The following is a 20,718-nucleotide window of genomic DNA, read 5'->3' as shown; positions in this document are numbered from 1 at the left end:
AGATAGATAGATAGATAGATAGATAGATAGATAGATAGATAGATAGATAGATAGATAGATTCATCATCTGCACAGAGATAATAACTAATCCTATTGATGCTAATGAGGTCTCCAAGTGAGAGAGTATAGAGAGACAAGGGGGCCCAGGACAGAACCTTGGGATAGACCAGAGGTAGGGGCATGATTCAGATAGTGATCCTGCAAAGGAGTTGGAGAAGTTGGAGAACCAAGAGACCAGTGTCACAAAGACCCAGAAGGAAGAGAGTATTCAGGAGGAAAGAGTGGCCAAGTGCCAAATGTTACAGCAAGGCCAATGAGGCTCGGAAAAAAGACCATTAAACTAGTCAATTAAAGAATTGTTGGTACTTTTAGAGAAAGTAGTTTCATCAAGTGATGAGATCAGAAGCCAGATTGTCAAGATAGTGCCAGTCAGGTTCAAGAGTTACTGTCAAACCATATCAGGAGATGAGACTCTGTTGGTAGGGGAAGGGGAAGGGCTGAGGGTAGGACCATGGGTATCAAATACAAGGTTGTAATGAATGGACAGGGAAGAAGTATGGGTTAGGGGCCAGCAAAAGGTCAGGTTTGGGAGGATAGGAGGAACTCTAAGAGGTGGAGAGACCTGAGACAGAAATTGGAAGTAAAAAGAATTGGGGGGGGGGGCTAGAGTAGGGCTCACCTTAGGGACACCAGGCCGGGCAAGCCGAGGGAGAAAGATTTGGTCTGCAACATGTCGAAATCCAGCCCCAGTGCGAGTGTTTCCTCCCTTGTAGGAGAGTTCCCGAACTGCTTGGATCACATCATTTCCAGAACCATAGGTATCCAAGCCAAACTCAGTCCTTGAAGACAGAGAGAAAGGGATCCATTGAGGAAGGGAGGCTTCTTTGAGTCTCTGAAGGCTCATTATGGATTTGGGGTCTCAAGGTATGCAGTCTCTGGGAGTTTCTGAGAGTGTCAAGTGTCTGAGAGTCTTAGGAGCCCTAGGAGATGTTGGGGGATGCTAGGAGTTTTGGGGAATCTGTGAGGGTCCTAGCCCTCACCGTGGGTCATCACTGTACTGCACCACACTGAATCGGACACCAGAAGCCCCTGTGACCTCTGTGAAGGGAAGCACCAGCCCCTCCATGAAGGCCCGGACTTCTCGAAAGTTGTTTCGACCAATGGAAGATGATCCATCCAGCAGGAAGACGATGTCAGCAGCATAGAGGTTGGTACAGGTCACTAGAGGTAGGGACATAAGCTCATAGGACTCAGGGGACATCAATCAGTGGGGGAGAACACATGGGATGTGGAGAGGTAGGACATGGAAGATGAATGGGGGCAGAGGATGTGGAACACATGGTTCATAGAGGAGTACAGAGAAACAAAAAGGGACTCAGGACACAGGATTCAGGAACACAGGACATGAAGGATTTGGGTCAGTGGGAGCTCTGGATCACGGGGGACACACATGTCTTAATGGACACATGGAGGAATACAGATCACAGAACTTGGAAAGACATGAATCACAGTAGGCACAGGACATGGGGAGTAACAAAACACGAGGGACACAGGTCCTAGGTAGGGAGATCCCTGGAGGTACTCCTTCAATGGTGTCATTCCCCCCTCCCTCCCCGGGGTACCAGCACTCTGCCCCAAGCCCATCCCATTTAAGGGTTCTCCCAGAGAGGACATAGATTCATCCACATATATATATAAATCAGGACCTGAAGATGGAACAGAGAATAAGAGGGACCTGGGGTTGGGGCTGTGCTAGAGCTGTATGTTTGGGGGTGGTTCCCTCACTCCTCCCAGGCTGCCGGGAAGGCAGAGTTTGAGAAGTCTCAAGTTCAATAAAGGTTTAGGGGAATTTAGATATTAGTGGGGCTTGGGGACTCAGATCAGAGGAACAGGGTCTTCAGGTCTGTCCATACCTCGACCTCTCTCCCCCTGTCCTTTCACTGGCATCAACAGGACTCCTAGGACCTGGACAGTGAGCAGGAACCAGGGCTTCATCCTGGGGAGGCAACATTGGAGCGGAGGGATCAGGGTGCTTTCTAACAGAACCTCACCAGAAGAAAAATACTTCCTGTCTTGCCCTCCACTTTCTGCCTCCACGAAACGAGGGGACTGAACTACATAACCCCTAAGATCGCTTCCAGCTCTGATGCTCTTCTCAGTAGCCCCTGTCCCTGCCACATCTGGTTTCTGTCTGACGTGGAAAGGAAGGGGGGGTGGGGGTGGGACAGGTAATGGAACAGACCACCCCTCCCCTCAGATCCCTAGCAAAAGGTTTCGGAGAGGGATTCACGCCCCAGAGGACCTGGAATCATAGGGAAGAGGCAGGAAGGATATGGACCGGACCCTAACCGCCCACCCATCTCAGACCACAAAGTTAAGGGGTTTTCTTGAGGGGGAAGGACGTTGGGAAGAGTCGGGATGTACTTGGGAGGCTCGGGGTGCCAGGAGGAGCAGAAGAAACAGTAAGGATATAGAGGTAGGCTTCTAGGGGTTTCTGGCTGGCTGAGGAAGTGGGGGATTTCTAGGAGGGGGAGGTCTCTCCGAGATTTCTCAGTGAGGACTATGCGTGGGCACATCTCTCAGGGTCCTCCTCTGAGTCTCTCTCTCCCTGGGGTTTCCCGGGGTCTCTCCCTGGAAGGTTCTTCTCCTAGAGAATCACTGGGGGTGGCGGTGGAGGGGAAGGTCTTGGGAGGAACAGGAGTGAGGTGGGTAAGCAGCCCCAACACCCTGCAGTCAAATTCCAGACTGCCGCCTGGAGAGTAGAGAGGGGGAAACTGAGTTGCCCTCTCTCCTCCACACCCACCCCCCGAGTCTGGGCTGTTACCTGGAGCTGTCCATCTGTCCAGGGATCAGCAGGGCCAGCTCTGTCCTTCGGCTGCCCCTGCCGCCTCTCTCCAGCGGAGAAAAGTCCCCGAGATCCCGCGGGGCGGGGGCGGGGGAGGAGCAGGGCGGACCCAGGCAGGCTGGCCCCCCGCCCAACACCGCCCTGCTCCTTTCCTTGGACAAATCCCGTTCTAGCCGCGACCCGGGGAGGGAGCTGGGTCCCCCTCTCCACACCCCTTCCCGCCCCGGGCCGGCCTGGGCAGGGGCAGAAGGTCTGTCAGTGTCCCGAAAACTGGGGCCTGAGGCTCCCCTCCCCAGACCACAGTCATCACGCCCCCCAACCACGCCCCCTCTCCCCCTGTCCCGCCCCCACGGACTGGGTCAGAAACTTGCTACTGCGAAGCTAGAAATCAAGATCGGGAACCCGGCACCCTACCTGCGCGCAAACTCTCCCTGCCGCAGACTCCATCCGTGGAACGGAAAGAGACCTGCACTGAGGCGGACGGGCGGGGGTGGGGAGTGTCAGGGCCTAGGTTCGAATCCTAGCTCCGCAATTTATTACCTGAGTGCTCTTAGGAGAAGCATGTCTCACCCCTGGAAAAACAGTTTCCTTCTCTGCAAAATGAGGGGGTTAGTCTAAATCAGCCTAAGATAGACTAAATTTAGTATCTTCCACACTCTAGGATCCCTCCCCTCACAGATATTAAAGTCCTGTTCAAGCATTCCAAGTCCAGTTCAAATCCCACCATCTCCAAGAAGTTTCCCTGATTTTCTTCTCACCCCCTAACCCTCCCCCAGTTCAGGGACCTCTCCCTCCTCCGAGATCGTACACATTCTCTCCCTCACCTCCAACACAAGCGAAACCTACGAGATATCTGACACTGATTAGGCAATACCCTGCCCCCCTAGAAACTAACCTCAGAGTCCCTGACTATGAATTGACTAAAAGAGAAAACTAGACCTGCTCCTATCTCCTTTTCAGTCCAGCTCATTAAGAGGCTTGCTTGGGACCAGGAGAGCTGGGTTCCAGTAATGGCTCCAACACTTATTAGCTATGTGACACTAGGCTGCTTCACTCGATCGATCATCAGTTTTCCCATCTGTATAATGGGAATTTCACTTGGTAGGCATGTCAGGCAGTGCTGCTAACATGGTTACTATTATGACAGGACATATGTGAAGAGTAAATAGTTGGAACTATGCAGTGCCAACATGGCCCAATGGAGAGTGTCAGATTTGGGTTCCAACGATCTGAGTTCAAAGCCCAGCTTTTTGCTTACTCTTAACTTCTCTGGGCCTAGATGCCTCCTCTGTAAATGAGGAGGCTGGACAAGATGGCCTCTAAGGTCCCTTTTGCTCTGTGATCTTACGAAGGGCATGGGAAGGGAATCTTGGTTGCAGTTGTTCCCTGGCAGATGGACTGGGTGGCAGGTAAGGGTCCCAAAGACAGCAGGGCTGTTGGATCTTGTGGGATGGTTGGAGGAGGGAGGGAGGCTACAGCTGGAGGTGACTCACATCCAGTGCCCTCCTCCCCCTAGTCACAAAGAAACAACCGCAGACAAGGCCTAAAGGCAGGGAACCTTTTCGCTTCTCAGACACAGGAAGGGGGGGGTAAACTTTGGGGGAGAGGGAGGAGGGAGGATTCCTAGCTAGAGCTTCAGTCCAGTGAGAAAGTCTACATCCATTCTCTAATAGTGAAGACTGAGGCTCTGACTCATCTTAGGAGTTGGCATTGATGAGGTTTGGGGGGAGAGTCTAGAAACCACCCTGGACACCTGGCAATCCTGCAGACCCACCCTTCCCTGACAGACCTATGGCTGTCTGCCCATCCTCAGATGGAGAGAGTGGCAGAATTGGGCCAGGAATCCTGGTATGCAGGCCCCCGTGGAAGAGGGCTCTCAGGAGCCAGTTTCTCATGTGAGAGAACTGCATGAATAAGACTGCATACATGAGTGTACACATGCCCACATATAATATCATACATGTGTGTCCCAGTCCCCATCCCATGGTCCCCCTCAGTTCTTTCCAGACAGGGGATGCCATCCAGCTGTGCCTCTAGAGGAGGGGTGTGTGAGGGAATCACCCTTCCCAGATGTAAAGGGGATGGACCACCCACAGGGACAGCTCACTACAAAGGAATCTACCCCGAAGCAGCCCATGGGGGTGGGGGACACATATGGAGGGACTTCAGTGCAGGGAGCCCCAGGCTACCCTTATAAAGGCCTGATTCAAATCAAGTTAGTCCCAATCTCCAGGTCAGCAATAGTCTCATCTCTGTATCCTTCCATGTCTCTACACAGAAGAGACTTTTCAGAATTTCACCTCTTCTTATTCCCCCTTATTTCATAGATATCAGAACTGGAAGGACCCTTGGAAAATAGCACATAGATTGTCAGAGATGGGAGGGAACTTAGAATCTGGATAACAGTATCAGAGCTGGAACAGGAAGCGAAAGGTCATCCAATCTAAACCCTTTCCTTTTATAAAAGGAAAAACTGAGATGGAGAGCTTGCCCAAGGTCATTCAGCCAGCAGCCTGGGTCAAAATCCTACTTCACACTTTTACTAGCTATCTGACATTGGACTGTCACTTATTCTCTGTGCCTTGGTTTCCTTTTCTGTAAAATGGGAATAATAATAACACTACCTCACAGAGCTATCATGAGGATTAAAGAAAAGGATGCATATAAAGCACTCTGCAAAACTTTAAAAGCATTATATTTTAATTATATTATGTATGTAATATGTATGATGTACATAGAGTAATTATACACATATATTACATGTTTGTGTTATTATTGTTATTATTATTTTTGCCTTTTGGAGGGCAGTTGGGGTTAAGTAACTTGCCCAAGGTTACATGGCTAGTATTTTTGTGTGATTAAGTGTTAAGTGTCTGATTGTGTTAAGTGTCTGAGGCCGGAACCAAACTTGGGTCCTCCTGACTCTGGGGTGGGCGCTTTACTCACTGAGCCACCTAGCCACCCCCTTGTGTTATTATTATTATTAAGAGCAGAGCTGGGTCTAGGGTCCAGGTCTCTTGTTTCGGAGCCCCCAGGCTCTTTCCACCACATTGTCTATCTCACTTTTCCTATCTATAGCTCTGGTCCCAGGACATTCAGATTCTCTCCAGTCTTTGATGTCTCCCCAAGCTTCAGTCAAGACTTCTCCAATTGCCTGCTGGGTCTCTTCTGGGTGTTCTGCCAGCTTTACTGAACCAGCTTATTTCCCATACACCCCTACTTCAGGAAACCCATCCATGGGGCCAGTCATCCTCCCAGTCACCCAGGCTTGAACCCCCCAAATCTATGCCTCCTCCACTGCTAGTGCATTGAATCACTTGCCCAATACTACTGGTTCTATCTAGTCTTGGGTTACATAGGTTCTAGGGAGCAGGGCCAGATTCAAACCCAGCTCCTCTGACTCCAAATTCCTACACATTTTCCACTACACAATACTGCCCCTCCCAGACTAGGGGAAGGAGTGGTGGGATTCTTGTGCCAAGGGAAGCTGCTTCTGTCTGGCAAAAGGCCCACTCCAAGCCTGCTGGGGGAGGGGGGAAGTTGTTGGGAAGCTGGCCCCAGCTCCCCCACAATCCAGTTTCTGGGGGACAAAGGTTGGGCTGGGGAAGCCACTGGAGCCTTCACTGCCAGGGAGCCCTCAGAGGCGAGTCAGTACCTGCCTGGCTGCCACCTGGAGATGGCTGCTCCCCACCTGCCATCACCTGCCCTGTGCCTCCCTATGCCTGGGCCTCAAGCCCATACCTTCTAGAGCCATACATAACTTCAGGGAAAAGGGTGGGGGGACAGTGGCACAGAGCCAGGTATGGGGGCTTTGGTCTGAGAAGGAGGGTGTTAGAGTACCCAGACCCAAGGAAAGGGGCAGGGCAGGGGGGGGGGGGCAGCAATCCCTACTTCTTCCTCCTCCTGCCCAAGGGTCGGGTAAAGATGGTGATGTCAGACATATGGTGGGGGGAGGTGGGAGTGGAGCTGCTTCTGTTGAATTGGCCACCAGCTCCTTCCCCTCCCCCAGCTTCCTTTTCTCTTACAGTGCCAAAGCAATATATGGAAAGGAAAGGGGATAGGCACATATAAGGTCATACTAAGGACGTGATTGTCGAGTCCCTACAAATACTCAAATTCCTGGCTGCTTAAGAGGGCCAGAGCTAAGTCCAAGTTCAGAACCCCACAACAGAATCACAGCACCTCACAAACAGAACCTGAGCAGGCCAGAATCTAGAGTATCCCTGACAAGGGATCACTCAGCATCCAGTAGAAGACTGGTTCCCAAGGCATGCCATTCCACTTCAGAGCCGCTCTGCTTGTGGGGAAGCTTTTCTTCCTATAGTGCTGAAATCTGCCTCTCCTAAGTGAGCCTGAACAAATGAAGCCCTCTCTCACACAGCAGCCCTTCAAATACTTGAAGACCACAGTCTTGTCCTCCATGTCACCTCTTGTCCAAACTAAATATCCCCAGACCTACCCTGCTCTCCAGTCTTATACCACCATCCAAACTAGGCCCATAGATGCTTGTGCTACCCGGAGTCCTGGCTGCCAGCTGTTCCCCAACCCTGACACTGAGCATTCTGATGCCAACCCAAAGTCTCAGTGCGTCAGTGGCCCAGGGCTGTGCTCTGCAGAGGTCCTGGGAGCTTGACCTCAGAGGCTGAGACATCTGGCACCCCCTGTGGCCCAAGTCATCCATGGAGCCTGAAGGGAAGTGCTTCCCCCTCCCCCCAAACCACTCTGGCACCAAGTTCAAGGAGCAGATGTTCTGGGGAATTGTAGGGACAGAAGAGGCAGCTTCTTCCAGTAGCCCCAGAGGTGTTTCTGCGAGTCTCTCACTGCCCAAAACTCAAAGCATTGGAGGAAGACAAGAGAGTCCAGGGACATCCCATACCCAGCAGAGGTTTGGGAACTTTAAAACAGGCTCCACTCCTGAAGCAACACTAAGGCTTCCTAGACCTGTAATCCTTGGATTGAGTCCTCTTAGGCACTTTCTTTGAAAAGGAACATAATATAGAAAATGATAATAGTAATTGCTGTCATGAATATACTATGGTCAATGGTTTAAAATATTTGAAGAGTTCCTATATGGAAGAGGCTTGTTCTTGGCTCCAGAGAGCAGACCTAGGACCAGTGTGAGGGGAAGGTGACATGAGGAAGGTGAAGAAAGAAGGGAGGTTCAAGGAACCTTCTCGTTCCTTATGTATTTCTACTTGTTGTAAGGGAAAACTTCTAATAAGCTGCCTTTGGAGGTAGTGAGCTCCAGAGGTTTCTAAGCAAAAGCTGAATGACCAACCACTCATTGGTTACTTCCCGGTCATTCCCAGACCATGGCACTCGCACTCTGGCCATCTTGAACTCTGCTCCTGGAACCCTGGGCTTAGAGAGATGAGCAATGATATTGGGTACAAGAGGAAGGCTCGTAAAGGATAGCGCTATTGCTCAGAAGTAGCTGGGTTGATGATAATGAACAAGAAAGAGAAAGCAGAACTAGCTGTACAATTATTATTTGGTATCTCCCTCTTTCCCCACCCCCCTGCCACTAGGGAGCACCATATTCAGACTTAGGAAGGACAGGAACAAAATAGTGAAATGAGAGTTGAAATCCAGTGAGATGAGAAGAGAGCAAAGAGCTGCCTGCTCTAAGTTAAAGCAGGTCCAAATGAATTACATTCTACAGAGATCTATCCAGGACCTTTGAAAACAGACAAGATGGGTAAGGAGAATTCATGACATGTTTACCATGTGTCAGGCTAAGAAGTAGGGATACAAATACAAGCATATAAGCAACATAAAGATGCCACAGGACTGGGGACAGGTAAATGCTGTCCTGACTCAAAGAGGTATGCTGCATGTGAAGCAGGAATCCAGCTCCAGTCAATCTTCAAATCCTCTATGAATTTGACAAATGATTGTTCAGCACTTACAAAAGAAAGCAGTGATTACTGGGACCCAGCATAGGCTCACTAAGAATAAATCATGCCAGATTAACTTTATCTCCTTTCTTGACAAGATTAATAGATTACTAAATGAGGGGAATGTTATAAACACAAGATAGCTGGATTTCAAGAGGACATAAGACATCACTGTACTTTTATCACAGAATGGAGAGAAGTGGGTTGAAAAATAGTAAAGTTAGATAGATTTATAAGTGTCAAAATATTCATTAATTAATTAGCCAAAATATTCATCAATTTACCAAGTCATCATGGAGGGTGATCTCTAGTAATATATCACAGGGTTCAGTTCTTGGCCCTGTTCCCTTTGATGTTATTATCATTGATTTGGTTGAAAACATAGTTCTAGCTATGCCAGTACATTTCATAAGCATATGCTGGATGATAGATCCAGGCTCCAAAAAGACCAACAAATTGAAATGATGGAGTGAATTTAAAATAAATTAAATTTAGTAGGAATAATTTTAAAGTTAAGGGGAAAGCTTTAAAGTTATCACACTGTGGTTAGAAAAAAACCAATTACTAGATGAAGACCTGATTAATATTTTTTTGGATGTGGTCAATGTGTCAATCTCTTCTATTTCACTATGTATATTTATTACAAGGGTTTTTTTTGTTTTTGTTTTTTAATGGGAGGGAGGAGGTGAAAGGGAGAGAAAATAAATTTATGTTAATTGAAAAACAGTTGTTTTTTTAAAACCTGGCTAGAGGGCAGTTAATGTGGAAATGGCCTGGAGCATGGAGTTAATGAACAAAAAGCCCATCGATGAGTCAACTTTGTGATGTGGCAGCCAAAAATTCTTATGTGCTCTTAGGCTTCAAGGTTCAAGAGCCGGGCTATTCTCTGCCCCAGTGAGACTATCTCTGGAATACTGTGTCCAGAGCTGAGAACACCATTTTAGCATGGGCACTGACAATTGGAGTGTGCTTGGAGAGTCACCTGGATGAGGAGGGGTGTGCAAGCAATGTCATATGAGTAAAAGCTGAATGAAGTGGTGGTGGTTAGACTGAAAAGACTTGAGGTAATGAGGAAAACATGTTGGTCTTCAAGGATTTAAGGGTTCTCATGCGGAAGAAGCATTAGGCTTGTTCTATCTGGCATCAAAAGAAAAAACTCAGAATAATGAGAAGATTGAAAGAGGCAGATTTACCCAAATAATAGCTTCCTAACCATCGGTAGTCCAAAAGCAGAATGGAGCTGCCTTGGGAAGTAGTGAGTTCATTACTAGAAGGTCCAAGCTGAGCTTGAAAGACCACTGGTCCAGGATGTTGCAAAGGGAGTAAACCAGCTTCCAGAATGGGTCCGTCTAGACCTACTGTGAGGTTCCTTCCAGCTCCGGGATTCTATGACTCAACTTTTATAGACTTTTCCTCCCATGACTTCCTAACAGAGATATTCCACTCCAGGTCTGCTGGTCTCCTTGGTGTCTTTGCGTGCTAAATAGGTTTGTTATTGGTTTCAGAGGGCAGACCTAGATCCAGTGAGGGGAAGTTTCAAAGAGACATCTTTCTATTTACAAGGAAAATCTCCTAACAATTAGAGATATTCTTTTTTTGCCTTTTTTTTTTTTTGGAGAGGGGAGGGCAGGGCAATTGGGGTTAAGTGACTTGCCCAAGGTCACACAGCTAGTAAGTATTAAGTGTCTGAGGTGGAGTTGAACTCAGGTCCTCCTGACTCCAGGGCCAGTGCTCTATTCACTGTGCCACCTAGCCACCCCAATTAGAGATAATCTAAAGTAGAATAAGATGCCTTATTTCTTCATGCCATTGTCTCTCTCCACTTAGGGTGTTCTCCCTTCTGAACATTCAACTCCCACACATCTTCCAAAGCCCCACTGAGGTCCCATCTCTGGCTGGAAGTCTTCTAAGACTAAGCCACTAATTAACTTAGCTACAAAGCTTCTCCAACTCAGAATCCATGGGTCCAACACAATTATCTATTGTGTTCTGGGTTTGTGTGGTATCTTCCCAACCATGCTAAGAGTTTCTCAAAGACAGGGGAAGATGTCCAAGGGGTTTCTGTCCCCCAAACCATGAGTAATCAAAAGAGGCATGCTTTAACCCCATTCCAGAGTGATACTCACACAAGAGGAAGAAAGAAGGGACTCAAGGTGATAGGTCAACCACTCTTTTCCATGTCTCAAAATGGGGATTTATCAGACTAAAACTCTACCACCTATACTTGGAAAGGGTATCTAGGTAGGTTTTCTGGAGAAGGAAGAATATTAATATTTTGGTATATGAATACATTGGACAGGTAGCATGGGATTACTCTGGAGCAAAGAAAAGGGGCCCCAACAGGAGAAGGAAAGCACAGAGAATCCACCTTACTGAAGTTCACAAGTTTTAGGACATGAGGGGAAAAATCTGGGAGTAAGGCTCAGGTCAGCCAGCAACAGCACAACGATGGTAGGATTTAGAGATGAAAGAGGTCTAATCTAAAGCTCTCATTTTAGCAGATGAGGAAACTTTGGGCTTGATGGGAAAAATTTACTTGCCCAAAGTCACACAGTCTTAAATTTAAGTAGCAGAGCTGAGATTTGAATCTAGGTCTCCTGACCCCAAATCCACTTCCCATTTCACTACACTAGGCTACCTGACACCTGACAGAAACCTAGCAGTAAGAAACAGGAAGAAAAGGCAAAAGAGAGGATCGTGGTTAGCAGGCTTCAAGGGGAATGGGAGAAAGCACCAGAGAGAAGACACTCAAAGAGTATCCTCTTCCCTCTGGTCTATCCTTGGCCCTACATGAGAAAACAAACATCAGCCAAAGTGCCTCTCTAGGCTTGGACTTAGATAAGAGGCTAGCACTGCCCCTATGCCCACGCCTCTTCCATTGGACAGGACAGGAAGCCTCTGCCACCCAAGCCTCCGCTTACTGGTTCCAGAGGGATTTAAAAAGTTAAAGTAATGAAGGGCCCCAGCCCCGAAGCCTGACAGCTTCAAGTTCAGGGGATGACGTGACAGGCTGCACAGCTCCTAACATGCCTCCTACACGCAGGATGTTCAGACATGAACCCTGAGGGGAGAGGGGCTCAGAACCCCAGCCCTGCCCAGGCCCTGCTGAGCTCACCAGGCTGTTTCTGGCTGCTGTGACTCAGCTTCATTTGCTCTCACAGGAGATGGACTTTTTTTGATTCCCCTTGTCCAGACGATACTTGGAAACCAAGTGGAAAAACACAGCTTCGGGCTATAGGATTCAGATGAAACTGGAGAGGAGGGAGAGGAAAATGTATCTCTTTTACCCCCTATTGAAATCAATTCTTCTCTGCAATCTCTTCTCCTCTCCACACTCAGAAGCCCAAATGTAAATTGGAGACTGCTCCCAGGGCCAGACCTGTAGGAAGAGCTTCCCTGGGGTTCTTCCCAGAGCTCAGAAGCAGAGCTGACAGAAAGCCCACCAGCTTGGGGAGCTAGACCTCAGGGACTTCAAGGCTTTGGATAGCAAGGTCTGATGTTCAAGGGATACAAATCCAGAGACCAAAGCTGCCCACAGGAGGGGCTCACTCCCTGCAGCCCCAAACCCATAAACTGAGCATCAAGACAATGCCCATCCCATGCCCAGGGCCACTTCTTGCCAAAAGGCTAAGCCTCATTCTGAATATAACTCATTTTGATTCCTGCACAAAATCTCATGCAACAATCTGCACGGAATCATGGCTTCATTTAGTGTTGCAGAGCTCTTAAGTAAACATAGAAACCTCAGACCCTATTCCCCACCCCCCCCCCACCTTCCTGCAGCCTGCCCCCTGCCCAGGAGCCAAGGGATCCCACAGCCACTTCCCTCTATGTTTGTCCTTTAGGAAGAGTACTTCCACCTGGTTCCAGCACAAAGGATATCCCCTCCCTCCCATGTATATTTCCCCCAACCCCCCTGACAGGTCTGAGACTGCTCCTCAATCCCAATTCCCTCCCAATATCCCTCTGGTCCTGCCCAGCCAGCCAGTCATTCCCCACCCTGCTACCCCCACCCCCACCTCAAGTCCCAGTGCTGAGGTGGAACATCTGTTCCAGCCACATCCAGGGCCTGGCTTAAAGAGATGAAAGGCTCCTGCTGAGCTCTGGTGAGATTCCACCCCCTCCACTAGTAGGAAGGCAGATTCTAAAACCAAACAGCAGGGCTCAGATAGACTAGGAAACTTTCCACTTTGGGAGAAAACGCCCTGCAGCCCATCTTTCCCTTCCCACTGTTCACCACTAAGTCTGCCCTGAGGGGAAGCATTTATACTTTAAGAATCCCTGTATACTTTTGCCAGTGCAGAAGCTTATTCTTTATGGGCTGCTACAGACAAAGAAAATTCTCATTACTCAGGGACCAATCCTCTAGGGATAAGGTCCTCTATCCTGAGGCAGGCTGGTCCTTACACGAGTCCATCACTGCGCCTGTAATCAAAGCCTCCCCAAAAGCGTGCTTAGCAATAGGGACGCAAATAGAAATGCGAAGACAGTGCCTGCCCTCAAGGAGCATACTTTCTAAGAAGGGGAGACCACACAAGAGGTGGAGGGGTGACCAGGGAGGGTATTTTGATTTGGACAGCTACAGGAATAGAGGCCATAAGGGAGATGCGGAAGAGGTGAAGAACAGAGGCCAAGGGAGCTGACGAGAAGACAATCAGAGAGTAAAGCAGACGGACCGTCAACAGCATCCCTAGTAGTACACATCATAGAAGGGCTTGTTGCAAGAACTGGAGTGCTCAGCCTGCAGAAGTGAGGACTTGGTGAGAGGAGTGCCTAGAGCACAATATGCACTTAAAACATTTCATTTAAGTTTTGGAAGAGGTGTCATCTGAAAGAGATTTGTTCTGGCCCCAGAACAACAAGAGAATAAGACAGGTAGAACTTACAGAGTCAGATTTTGACTCATTACAAGGAACAATTCCTAACATGGAGAGCTGTCTAAAATCAATCCATCGGAGCAGGTGGGTGGCCCACTGGATAAGCACCAGTCCCTGGGGTCAGGAGGACTTAAGTTCAAATCCAGCCTCATTCACTGACTAGCTGTGTTACTCTGGGCAAGTCACTTAACCCCTACTGCCTCCTCCCCCCCCAAAAAAAAAACCCAAAAAATCAATTTAAATATTTCCTGTGCCTTGAAGACAAAAGTAAAAAGAGTAAACTATTTGCAGTAAGCATACATTCTAACAAGGAAAACTATTAATACATAAAAGCATGTCTAAAATAGTTAAAGACAAGTCACTGGGAAGGAGGGATATCAGAAAAGGCTTCATGCAGAAGATGGTCCACAAGCTGCACCTTAAAGGAAGAGAGGATGCCCATGAGGGGGAGAGTGCATTTCAGGCACAGGGGATGGCCAGTACAAAGGCCAGAAGACAAGACAGTCTGTGCTGGGAACAGAAAGAAGGCCAGTTTGGCTGGATTTCCAAGTGCCAAATGGGAAGTAAAGGCCAATGAGGCTGGAAAGAGAGTCTGGGGCCTGGCTGTGTAAAGCTTTAAAAGCTAAACAAAGAAGTTTATATTTTATCCTAGAGGAAATCAGAAGCTATTAGAAACAGTTGAACAGGAGAGTCACGTGGCCAGATCTGGACTTAAGGAAAATAAATTTGGCAGCAGTGTGTAGGATGGACAAGAGTGAGGAGAGACTTGAGATCAGGAAACCAACTAGGAAGCTGAACTAAAGTAACAACAACTAGATGATGTGGGGGTTGTTCATCTGTTGGGGTTTTTTGGGGGGGTTAAATTTTTTTATTTTAAACTTAAGCAGAAAACAAGAAAAAGAAACATTGCTATGTCCACAGCAGAATATAAGACAGGATTCAATACAAAACAGTAAGTTTCCATTTCAAGAAAGCCTATATAATAAATACTACACGTTGTTTTCAAAGCTGCCCAGCTTTTCTTTGCTTCCTTATGGGTTTTCTTTTGTTCTCTGCTGTGCATTTTTTATTTTATTTTCCCCTCCTCCCACCCTAAAGAAGGCTACAATTAATCAAGGATATATTTTTATTTATGTATGCATGTGTATGTATATGTACATACACATGCATAGATATCTATAAACATACACATACACCCATATATATATATATCCACACTCATACACATATATCTAAGACCATACTATGCTTATTTCCACTTGTCATCTGTTTCTCTGAAAGTGGACAGCATCTTCTTTCACAAGTCCAGGTCTCTCAATGTTTTTCTAAATCAACCAAGTCATCATTTCCTCCACCACAGCAATATTACAACCTAATCATATCCTATCTGAGAGACCGTCTATGAAAGTTTTTCCCAACTTTCTGCATTCTTTCTATTCTTGGCTGCATAGGTTTTATTTATACAAGAAAATTTTAATTTAATCAGAATTGTCCTTTTTACACTTCAACAATGCTCTCACCTTATAATAGAGTTTAAGGTCTGATAATACTGAATCTGCTTCCTTTACATCTTTTTCCCTTGGTTTCCTTGAAACTCCTCACCTTTTCTTGTTCTAAATGAATTGTTATTGTTTTTTCTAACTCAGCAAGATAGGTTTTTAGTAATTTAATTGAGATGACATTAAATAAATAAATTAGGTAAAATCGTCGTTTTTAAATTTGGGATTTACCTACCCATGAACTTTTATTTAATATTTAATTAATATTACTTCAATTATTTAGAACTGACTTTATTTGTATAAAAATGTTTTATTCTTATGTTCACATAGTTCCTGTGTCTGTTTTTGCAAGTATACTCTCAGTTATTATATATTATCTAGTTATTTTAAATGATCTAAAACAATATTGAAAAATATTGCTGACACATAGTGTAGTTTCCCCATTTTTCTTTTGATTAAATTTATTTTAGCTTTAATTTTGAGATCATGATTACTACCCCAGCTTTTTTTACATAATAAATTCTACTCTTGCCCTTTATTTTATCTTTGTGTCTATCTCTCATTTTGATAGCATTTCCTGAAAGCAACATATTGTTGAATTCAAATTTTTAATCTGCTATCAGTTTCCATTTTATGGGTAAATTCATTCATTCACATTCCAAACTACAATTACTTAATGTCTATTTTCCTCCTTCCTATTATTCCCCACTATCCTCACCCTATTTATCCTATTCCTCCTCATTCTTCTGCTTTACTTTTACCAGTTACCTTGCCCTCCTATTCCTTAACCTACTCACCTCTCTAAGAGTCCCTCCATTATCCTCTCCCTCTGCCCTCTTATTTCTTTCTGAATTTAGAAGACTTTTATACCATTCTAGAGATACAGATATAGATATATATGTTGTTCCTTCTTTAACCCACTCCCAATGAGAGTATAGTTCCAGCACTACCCGCTTTCCCTGCTACTTCTATATCAATTTTTCTTTTTATGCCTCATTTGTATGAGATAATTACTCTTTTTTATCTCTCCCTACAGTTTTATTTTTTAGAAGCACCTCCATCTACTCACCTCAGCTCAAATCTTTCTTACAAATTACCCAAATAATGACAGTAATAAAAGCACTGATAATATTTTCATATATAAGAAGTAAACAATTTGACCTTGAGTTCTGTATAATTGGTCTTTAATGTTTACCTTATATTTCTCCCGGATATTATATGTCAAATTTTCCCATAAGTTCTGCTGCTTTTGTCACAAATACCTGAAAGTCTTTCAGTTCATTGAAAATCCTTTTTATTTTCATTCAGGATTATACTTGACTTTGTTGGATAAATTACCCTTGGTCATAGCCTCAGCTCTTTAGCTCTATGAAATATAGTATTCCAAGACCTATGGTCCTTCAATGTAGTAGCTACTAGGTGTTGTGTAATTCTTACTGTAGCTCCACGATATTTACATTTTTTTTCTTCTTGCTTCCAATATTTTCTCTTAATCTAGGAGCTTTGAAATTTGGCTATGACATTCCTGTAGGTTTCCCTCCTGAGTTCACTTTCTTCCTGGTGATCGGTGGATTTTTGTTTTCTATTTCTACTTTGCCTTCTTGTTCTAGAACTTCAGGGCAATTTTCTTGATAATTTCTTGTAATATTGTATGAAGATTCTTTTTTTAATCATAATTTTCAGGTAGTCTGACTATTCTTATATTATTTCTCCTCAATCTGTTCTCCAGATCAATTGTTTTTCTGATGTTTCACATTCTCTTCTATTTTTTCATTCTTTTGATTTTGTTTTATTATTTCTTGATGTCTTAGAATATCATTAGCTTCCCTTTATCCAGTTCTAGTTTTCGAGGAATTACTTTCTTCCTTAAGCTTTTATTATCCATTTCAAATTGGTTGACTTTCCATCATTTTCTTGGATTGCTCTTATTTTTTCTAATTTACCCTGGATCTCTTTTATTTTATTTTTAAAGTGCTCTTTAAGTTCTTCTTGTGCTTGGGACCACTTGAAACATCATTGTTTGAAACATTTCATTGAAAAAAGAGTGGCTCCACTCTCTTCCTCTGAATATAAACCCAGGTCTTCTCAACCCGAATAGTAGTTGTTATCTGTGGTTAGGTCATTTCTTCTTGGCTTATTTTCTATTTTTTCAATTTATTTTTAAAAAATTATTAGTGTAATCAAGTTCTAATGCTGAAGTACAGGGAATGATACCTCAAGCCTCAGGTCCTTCTTACTGTTTTTTTTATGAGGTTTAAACCCGGGGCTTAACGTTGGGCTCTTCTCTGTACTCCTAAGCCATGGCTAGGGCCCCCAGCCATGCTATCCCACAAATGATCTTGCCTCCTGCCATCCCTTGGGGGCTGCAAACTACAGTCCTCTCAGCCCTGGAACTGAAACCAGGGACCCTGCAAGTGCAGGGTCTCCACCACTATGCTACTGCACTCATCAGCTGTGTGATGCTCCTTCTCCCAGCAACAGCAGCCCAGCCCAGGATATGTCTGGTCAGCACAGCTGTGCGTGGCGCCCCTCAACAGTGGAATCTTCTACTGCACCGTCAGACCCCCACATGTCCAAGAGATGGAAGCTCCTAAGGCTGAGGCTGCCTCTCAACCCCAGCAGCTCGTTTCTGTTGATTCTGAAAAGTTGGCCTGGAAGTGTTTGTACTTCACTCAGACCATCTTTCCTGGGTATATTCTCAAATAGTTTTGAGAGAACAACTGCTTTACTTTGTTTATTTCCATTGCTCAGTTCCCTCTGAGGTGTTGTTCTGTCTTTTTTGGGGGAGGAAAATTTAGAGAGAAGAGTTTTCTGACCTACTCTACCATCTTTCCAGAATCCTCTCCTAGCTAAAGGAAAGAAATGCCAAAATTTGGCCAATGATTGGATAAGTGGTATGAGGGAAAGTGAAGAGTCCAGGAAAAGTCAAGGTTATAAACCCTGGGAGACTGGAAGGGTGGTACTGCCTTCAACATAAATAGGGAAGTTTGGAAAATGAAATGATTTAAGCTCAATGTTAAACATATTGAGTTTAAGATGCCTCTAGGACATCCAGTTTGAAATGCCCAATTGGTAACATGGGACTGAAGTACTAGGGTGCCTGCCACTGCAACTGGTTATTTTTATTTGTAAGTCATCTGCATAAAGATGACAGTGGAGTCTGCAGGCAGGTAAGAGTCAAACTACGAAAGTAGTGTGATCAACAATGCAGGAGATAATAAAGAAATATTGGGGGAGAAGAAAGACCATCAGATTGGGCAATTGACAGATCAGAGTTTCTGCCAAGATGGTCACCTGATGGAAAGGCAAGCTTCCCAGCTCCTAAATATCTACTCCATCAAAAACCTGAAGTTCACATCATTATAATTATCTGAATATTATATATAAAATATCAATATTATCTTAATAGATAGAAATATCAGTAACTATCAATAAATCCAATAAGAAACTATAACTATAGTGACTGCTTTCTCTTCATGACTATACAAAAACGGAGCCCAAGGTCCCCTACCAGCAAAGCTAGTGCCAACAGAGGGCAGCCTCCTAGTAGGACCACAGACTACCAGAGGAAAACACTGCCTGCAAGACTCTGTGTTTGGGAGCTTCAAGAATGAGGGCTCCCCTAGGAAAGCCCCAGAGTGGTCAGAAAATCTCAGAGTGGAGACCTTGTGAGCTCTACAAAGCAGAGCAAAAGCAGGAGGGACCAGCACCGTGTGGATCAGGTGCTGAATTGCTCAGATTGGGACAGCTCAGGGCCAAGATCTCTGAGTTTCCTAACACTATGGCCTGAGATGACAGACCTACCTCTCAGAACCTCAAAAGTTCAGGGGGGCAGAACCTAGCGAGGTGGAGGAACTCAGGGGCCACAGGGTAAGACCAAGTAGGGTCATCTTCCTCACCCAAAAGCACAGTGAGGGGCAGAACAAAGCTCCACTTTAGGAACTAAAGCCAAAGGGATAAGTATATCCAAGAAGTTATCCATCCAGCAGCACACAAAACTACTACTCACTGAGGGATTTCCTCCTAAGGTTTAGTCTAGAATAGATGACACGGAAGAATCTAATTTATGGGGCTACCTGGAAGCACTCATGGCCTCTCAGCAAAGAACCAAAGTTTAAGAACCAAAGGTCACTTCTGTGCCAGCAGGAGACACCAGAGAAGACAGTGGCCTCAAAGTCCTTCAAGTCCTTTTATCTTTGTCATCTCTAATACTTCAGTCACCTACAGGAGTGGTTCCACCTTAGACCTCAACCATCCCCTAGAATTGTCCCACCTGAGGTCCTAAACTCTGAAATCCCTCTTTCTGATCACGCCCTCCTTTCCTTCTTCCTCTTCCAATGCCTCACATCCCCTGAAGCTGCTCTTTGTCCTGATTCTGATATCAGTCCCCTCAGTCCCATCTCTACTCCAACTCCACTTTGGATCCTATAATTAGCTTGTTAAAACCTCCTGGAGTCCTTGCCTATTTGTGCTTCTCCTATTCACATCCTGTCACTCCTCAACAAGTCCACCCTCACCACTCCTGAGATGCTGAACAATGCTGAAGGAACATGAAACCATGTGGACTGGACCCTCTACGAATTAATGCAACATCAACCAGGCCCTCCCATATTGCATCTATTGATCTTTGGTTGCCTCCTACACTCCCACACTCTAAGCTACTCTAAGCTTTCTACATTCTCCTCAAGCCTCTCATCCCCATCTTCCAATGCCTTCTTTGTTAAATCGATCTCACCTCCTCCTTATGCTAAGATTGAGATGATCCATCCTGTGCTCCCTGATTCTCCACTCCTGTTCCTCCAGACCTGTCCAGATCTTCCGCCATTCAGGTATACTTTGGCCCAGTTTCAGAAGACACTTCTTGCTAAAATGAATGAGCCTTTCACAATCTGGCCCTATCTTCCCACCCTCATTGACCATTATTACTCTACTCCCCTCATTCCCCACATTCTGAGACCCAAGTAAACTGGCCTTCCTTTCTTCACCAGGATGTTCTAGATTCTCTCTCTCCCTTTGATATACATACAGTTCAGGTACCATTTTGTCCACATGAAGCTTTTCCTCATCCCAGTTGCCAGTGCCCTTCCTCCCAGACTATCTTGTATTTAACTGCATTGTAGATATTCATATTTATTAACTTTTTATTTATGCTATACATGTCCTTGTTGCCTCCCCCATTAGAATGTAAGGTCCCTACAAAGGATTTCTCTCTTTGCACTTGTTTTCCCAGTGGCTAGCACAGCACCTAGCACCCAGCTTAGTCAGCGCTTGTGGGCTGGGGGATGGATCCTATTCCATCAAATGTTCCATTCCCATTGTCTCACTTTACAAGCTCTCCCTCTCAACTACCAACATACACCCTCAGATCTCTCCTATCTTTTAGAAAACACTTGGCCCTACCCTTTCCTGGGGGAGCTTCTTGAGGCTTATCAAACTTGATGACTCTGTCCTACTCCTGGAGAGCCATGTGGGGACAAAGGAAACTGCCAGGGGGAACCTAGAAAGCCCTGCTCAGTAGAATACCAAGTCCTGGGCAAGAAACTGGAGAGTCTAGAAGCTTAGGTACCACTGAGCATTACAGAGCCATACAACTCTGTGGC

At 45.6% G+C, this 20,718-nt stretch overlaps 1 protein-coding gene across 1 annotated transcript in view; it reads right to left on the bottom strand.

Moving 5' to 3' along the window:
- The window catches only part of COL7A1 (collagen type VII alpha 1 chain), a 58,379-nt gene extending 55,239 nt beyond the window's left edge, over positions 1–3,140 (bottom strand). The window contains exons 1-4 of the mRNA XM_069095788.1: positions 2,825–3,140; positions 1,914–1,996; positions 1,041–1,221; positions 605–839 (exon numbers count right to left, since the gene is read on the bottom strand). Of these exons, the coding sequence (XP_068951889.1) occupies positions 605–839; positions 1,041–1,221; positions 1,914–1,996; positions 2,825–2,838 (513 nt within the window). The 5' untranslated portion in view covers positions 2,839–3,140. The remainder of the gene's footprint in view (positions 1–604; positions 840–1,040; positions 1,222–1,913; positions 1,997–2,824) is intronic.
- Between the last annotated feature and the right edge of the window lie 17,578 nt (positions 3,141–20,718).

Source organism: Petaurus breviceps, unplaced genomic scaffold (assembly GCF_028583685.1).
Source record: "Petaurus breviceps papuanus isolate PSGF00001 unplaced genomic scaffold, PetGlider_PUasm1.0 227, whole genome shotgun sequence".
Lineage (NCBI taxonomy): Eukaryota > Metazoa > Chordata > Mammalia > Diprotodontia > Petauridae > Petaurus > Petaurus breviceps.
This window is presented reverse-complemented; position numbering and strand designations above follow the sequence as displayed.